The 6,036-nt window shown below is 40.4% G+C and overlaps 1 protein-coding gene across 1 annotated transcript; it reads right to left on the reverse strand.

Annotated features, from left to right (window-relative positions):
- Positions 1-365: 365 nt before the first annotated feature.
- On the reverse strand, positions 366-5,338 carry amt (aminomethyltransferase). The gene is made up of 9 exons (XM_037244905.1): positions 5,058-5,338; positions 3,225-3,392; positions 3,072-3,152; positions 2,849-2,980; positions 2,630-2,708; positions 2,390-2,535; positions 2,097-2,277; positions 1,866-2,021; positions 366-1,469 (listed from the first exon to the last, which is right to left on the reverse strand). The coding sequence occupies exons 1-9, from the start codon at positions 5,187-5,189 to the stop codon at positions 1,294-1,296; spliced, it is 1,251 nt and encodes a 416-aa protein (XP_037100800.1). The 5' UTR covers positions 5,190-5,338; the 3' UTR covers positions 366-1,293.
- Positions 5,339-6,036: the final 698 nt, after the last annotated feature.

Raw genomic sequence — 6,036 nt, forward strand, 5'->3', positions numbered from 1 at the left:
TGCAAATTTATAAAAAAGTACTATGTAGTGATCTCGCCAGAAAAGTGAAAAATATTGTTTTTACATGACGAGGTCGTGGCGTTAGGTACGTCAGTGAAGTCCCAACGCTGTTTTGACGTCAGACATTGGGTGGGGGCTTGAACCTAATGAGGCTTGAACAATGCGTGATTAAATTGTACATACACAATATTACTATTTTGTGGCTACAAATTAGTATTTTGCCTGTATTATAGCCATAATTTAAAAAAAAGATCCAATTGGCATGTCGGAGACTCCATAAATTCTGGACTGACATTGAACTCTAATATGAAAAACTGTAAACAAAGTTGTTTGAGTTTATGTATGAAACACAAGAATTTTAGTGATTAGAAAATAAATCATCTTTAATAAAAGGGAAGAGTTCACACATGAAATACAGTTTAAAATGTTACAGATTAGGTTTTCAAGTAAATTGCTGACAAAAATATTCAATAATTTCATATCAGTAGTATTCTGCTTTAAACAAAACACAATAAAGGTTACTACTAACGTGTCAAGTGTAGCACCTTCAGAAACAAAAAACATGAGTAGACATTTGGTCTGGGAAAGAAAAAAAAAACTTTGCGATCACCGGAGCATGATGAGGCTATTTTTATTTGATAGACTTGATTTCATTGATAGAAGATATTAATGTAAGCTACATTGTTATTAAATTAAATAAAAAGTCATAGTAATCCGATAGAAGAAAAAAACATTTGTAAGGACACTTTTTGATAAAACAGTAGTAGTGTTTAGGTTGTTATAGTAGTGGTAATTTCATCCACTAGTTGTAAACTTGTCAGAAATAAGATGTTCTCTTTTTTATAAAAAAAAAAAAAGGATAGAAAACAAGCAGGTATTTTGAATGAAAAATCAGATACTACCGCCATCACCACAAAGGCTGCTGATTGGTCCATCAATTATTAAAGTTTTACAAACGGTATTTAGACTTAAATTTACATCAGAACTCATCACCTCATCACTGTAGTTGGTTTGTTACTCAGTAGGATTATACAAAAATGACCAAATAAATAAAGTCTAGCTTTATTTACACATCAATCTTCGTTGGTCAATACGAGATGTATTATGGTTGCTGGCCAATGAAAAGCATATTTTTTGTGATTAAAATACACATCTAACAAAATGACCTTTTGTTGTGTTGCGCAGGAAAGCTCACAAAATTTGGAGATACATGCTTTTCATTGGCCAGCTGATCTGGAAAACCGCAAAAGAAAAACGTTCACATGTAAGGGAAGCGCTTGTAGGAATGTTGCTCTATCCTGAATAGTAATTTGTAGGGACGAAGGGCATCTTGCACACAGTGGCAGCCACTGCTTTTTTCCTGACCTCCACCTGGATTGCTGTCCCATTCTTGGCATAGGCGGTGTCCACGTAACCCATAGCGACATTCTTTTTCAGACAAGGTGAGGGGCAGCCGCTGGTCACTTCACCTAGGAAGAGAACCAAAGGCTGCAATTACACTGCATGAAGAGCTTGCTTTGCTGATTTGTAAAAAAAAAAAAAAAAAAAATGCAGACTAACCAGTGCCAGAGGTCTCGTTATTGTTTGACAATTGACATTTGCAATTTGCAAAGTTTTCTACTTTTTTGATGAATTGGCAGTAATAAAAAAGAATAACTTATTACCAGTAAACGTTACTTCTTTCCAATTGCATGAAAATGAGTATCCTAAATAAAAATGAAACAAAACCTGTACAATACCATATGAGAGACCTCATTAATAGATACTTTTATTTGGAGAATTAAAAATTCAAAGATATCAAAGGTCAAAAAGCCTCCTGGATTGTATTGGGTTTGACTTCCGAGGCAGCAAATTTGTTCTCTGACCTATGACTTTTCCATCTGGACTGAGTATGGGTGTGTGTTGTCTGACGGGAGGCCCCGTAGAAATAAGGCCAACTCTCTTCCTGGCAGTCTTTGCCTTGATTTGAGGAACAATGATGTCCGCACCAGGGAAGTCCTTGGCCTGACGCCGTCTCTTTCCTGCACGTCACATGAAATTCATGCCGTGAATGCGGCGGGGGACACAATTCATTCAGCATTTGATTAAAGGCTCACCTATTGTCCAAACTAGTGTGGCTTCCACGGGCGTGGTGCTCTCGTCTATGTCGTTGCCATAGAGACAGAGGCCCGCCTCCAGTCGCAGGCTGTCTCTGGCACCCAGGCCGGCCAGCTTGACCTCGCTGTGCGCCAGCAGCTTCTCGGTCAGCTCCACCACTCTAGACTGGGGAACAGAAATCTGGCAAGCACACAGCAAGACGTCTTTTAACTGTTGCCATTTTGTGCAGTCTTGATGTCACGTTCATAATAAAAGAGGAGTCAAAACACAAAGCAGCAATGGGCGCAAGTACCTCCACCCCGTCCTCTCCGGTGTATCCACACCGGGTGACCCTGCAGCCAGGAATACCAAAGATAGTAGCCAGGGCAGAAGTCATGAAGGGCAGCTTGCTGAGGTCCTCCTTCAAGCCCTCCTGCAGCACCCGAGACATGGACGGACCTGAAGATATAAAACAGACAACCAGGAATCAGGAACGACATACAAGAGGAACACTATGCGGAGACACAAAAAATGTGTCCAATAAATATCTTACCTTGAAGTGCAATCAGCGCTTCATCAAGGAACTCCAGATCCACGTCTGAGCCTGACGCCTTGAACTCTGCAAGTCTGGACTGGAGGTAATACGCACGCAGCGAAAACACAAATTTTAGTTGAGTTAAAAATGCTTTTTTTGTGTATTTGGGGGGAAAAGTAACACCATTGAATGAAGAATTGAGTTTTTTAATCTTGTCACGGTCCACTCGTCACTCACCGTCATATGAGCAGAGTCTTTGTCTGCACAGCCGGCATTGGAGACCACATAGAGATAGCCCTGGTCCGTCTTTGTTACGATGAGGTCATCAATAATTCCCCCCTTATCATTAGTGAAGAGGGAAAGTGTACCCTAGAAATAAGAGAAGACAAGACTGACATGTGAGGAACCGGTTTCCTAATCAAGTCTCTTACTTGCCCATCGTTGTTCATGTAGACCTCACCTGGTTGTCTTTAAGTTCTGAAATATCTGCTACCACGAGAGACTCCATGAACTTGATCCTGTCTTTGCCATGGACTTTGGTCTAATAAAAACATTAAAAGTGATGGACGGTTAGTTGGAGGTACAAAAAAGAAAAACCATGTTGGCGCCTCACCTGCAGCATGTGGCTGACGTCAAAGATGGCGCTGTGCTCTCTGGTGTGCATGTGAGAGCTGATGTGACTGTCTTTGTACTGCACAGGCATACTCCAGCCTGCAAAGTCCACCATCTTCCCTCCATGTGCCTTGTGGAAGTCAAACAGTGGCGTCTTCTTCAAGGCGGCCTGGAGTAGCGAAAACGGACAAGGCAGTGTTGGAAGTACCAGTCAACAAATCAAAGAAATAGCCAGGACCCAACCAATTCAGATTTTTTTCAAGCCGATGCCAAATTAAACTTCCACTTTGTTCCTTGGCACCAACGCACCAACGCAAGATGGCAGTGAAGCAATATATGTCATCATAAAACTCATCAATTCACTTCTACATGGCATCAAGATGGCAGACAATGCTGCCAAAGCAATACTTTCATTGTTTTGGCTTGTGCACAAAAACCGCAAATAGGGGGGACTGCACTGGAGTACCTGGTGAAAACCCAGCCAAATGATATGTACACGTTTGACCTTTGGAACGAGAATGAAACGTAGCGCTTATCTGTGTACAAGCATGAAGCGGTGCTTTGTGGAATGGCAGTTTGCTCTTTATTCAATATATTTTTTCCTTTTTTTTTTTTTAATACAAAAGTCCAAGGTCAGCAGGTCTTTAAGGAAAGCGGTTGTCCAGGCCGTAACACTACAACACTCGGGACTTAGATAAAGTGAGATAAACACCACAAATAAGAATTAATGATTAGCACCAATATGCTGTTCAAGCTGCAGGATGAATGAATGAATGACAACGACACAGCACATTTATAAAGCCTCATGTGAACATTAAACAATGGAGACGGCGTTTAAGTGCTCAGTTGCTTGTTTTTAGTTGGATTAAATTCACATGAAAGGACAAAACGGGCACAGATGTTCATTATATCTGCATGAACAGCTTTCAGCCAGTCACGAATGATGACTTATTAGCCATTGGCAGAGACAATCATTCATTAACACGCGCATTCACCCCTTTGAACGTTTTCGAGTATTCAATGAACCTATATTGGGGAATGTGGGATGAAGCCATGCTCAGCACGAGACCCACCATGCTGCTCCATTTGATTTTTTGTTGTTGCTGCTATATTTCATATGCATTTTCCACAATGTACTGCGGAAAATGGTGATTAAATCAACACAAAGTGAGGGAATTTTAGTGGTAATTCCTCATTTTGTCATTGGGTGAATTGTGAAAAGTGGAAAATTCATCTCATGTGTTGGATGCATTCATGTGACAGGAGTCCCAAGATGTGCAAAAATAATTAGATGCTGCTCTGGAAAAAAAAAAAAAAGGTTCACTGCAAAAATGTCAATACTATTCTGACTATTTTGAATGTTTGCTCGTGTGTCGTAAATTCAATTTGTACGTAATGTATAAAAAAAGGTCTACAAGTCATATATAAAATTATCTGTACATGTGTAGAGAGGAGATTTTTTTTCGTTTTTGATTTTTATATGGGATACATTCCGGCCTATGAATAACCTACTAGTACTAACGTGATAAGAGAACAAAGTCTAGGACTAGATAAGATTTTCTACTTCTTCCAACTCACTTTGAACATGGACACTGTGCTGAACTAAGACATCTTTAATATTTTTTTTATTTTTAAGATGACAATTTCGTTTTTTGGCGAGGGTACTTAATTATGATTTTCCCCCAACGCTATCCATTTAACTGCACTAACTTCATTGAGGCGCCGTCCGTTACATTGAAACGTCATATGTCGGTACCGTGGACACCCTGTCCGAGACTTCAAAACACTCTATGTATCATGTTTTCTGGAAAGCATTCTCCATGCATCCACTCACCTCTGCACTTGAAGAAGCATCTCGTTGCTGCAGCTTTGCGGTCGCACATCGGGTCGCCCGCAGCCGGGCTTCTCTGCAAGCCCGACGCCCGACCACCGAAGGCACGACCCCAGCCGACAAGCGAGCCCACATGTCGACAAAAAGTCCCAAGGAGTGTGTCGCCCTTGATGCTCACTCGCTCGCTGCTCTTTGGAGTAGGAAAGCCGTGCCGCTTGTTATTGTTGCTCAATACTTTCTGGACCTCGCACTCATTATGTGGAATTTCTGCTTTCCTGGTCGCAACACGCGAAATGCTTTATGGGAATTGTAGTTGGCAAACTGGCTGCTTAGCTGTATGGATAGGGCTACAATTTTTCATCAGTGCCATAAATGAAGGACCATACACTTCCGAACTGGATGAATGAAAAAAAAATAATAATTATTGATAAAAAAAATCTGCATATGTGCCAAATAGGCATACTTCATGCATATGTATTTATTCATTCTCATATACTGTCATATATTTCTTAATTCATGTATAAAAGATCCTTTACCCTAACCAAACAACAAAGGGTTTAAAGTAAACAACACAATAACAACATATTGTGATTCTTTTTTCCAGTGCAAAGGGCTGTCCAGCACAAATATTACTATTCAAAATGACTATTCACAAAACTACTGAACAAACCAACATTAAGCGCGAGAACTCGTTTGAGCATTTTTGACAAAAAATAACTCACTAAAAAGATAATATCATTGAATTATTATGTCTGCACATCCAAAGCCGCAAAAAATTATATTAGGCCTTACTTTGCAATATCGGGCAGTATAAGACCCGTTGTAAGTAAAACTAAGCTATGTCTGCCCTCTAGTGATGAATGATGATATTACAGTTTCAAAAATAATTTAATTTGTGTGCGTGCGTGCGTGCGTGCGCGTGCGTCCCAACGACGCAGCACCCTTCACCCACTCGCCTGCCTAATAATATCACCATGTGCAT

This window comes from Syngnathus acus, chromosome 2, assembly GCF_901709675.1.
Source record: "Syngnathus acus chromosome 2, fSynAcu1.2, whole genome shotgun sequence".
In the NCBI taxonomy this organism is placed as follows: Eukaryota; Metazoa; Chordata; class Actinopteri; order Syngnathiformes; family Syngnathidae; genus Syngnathus; species Syngnathus acus.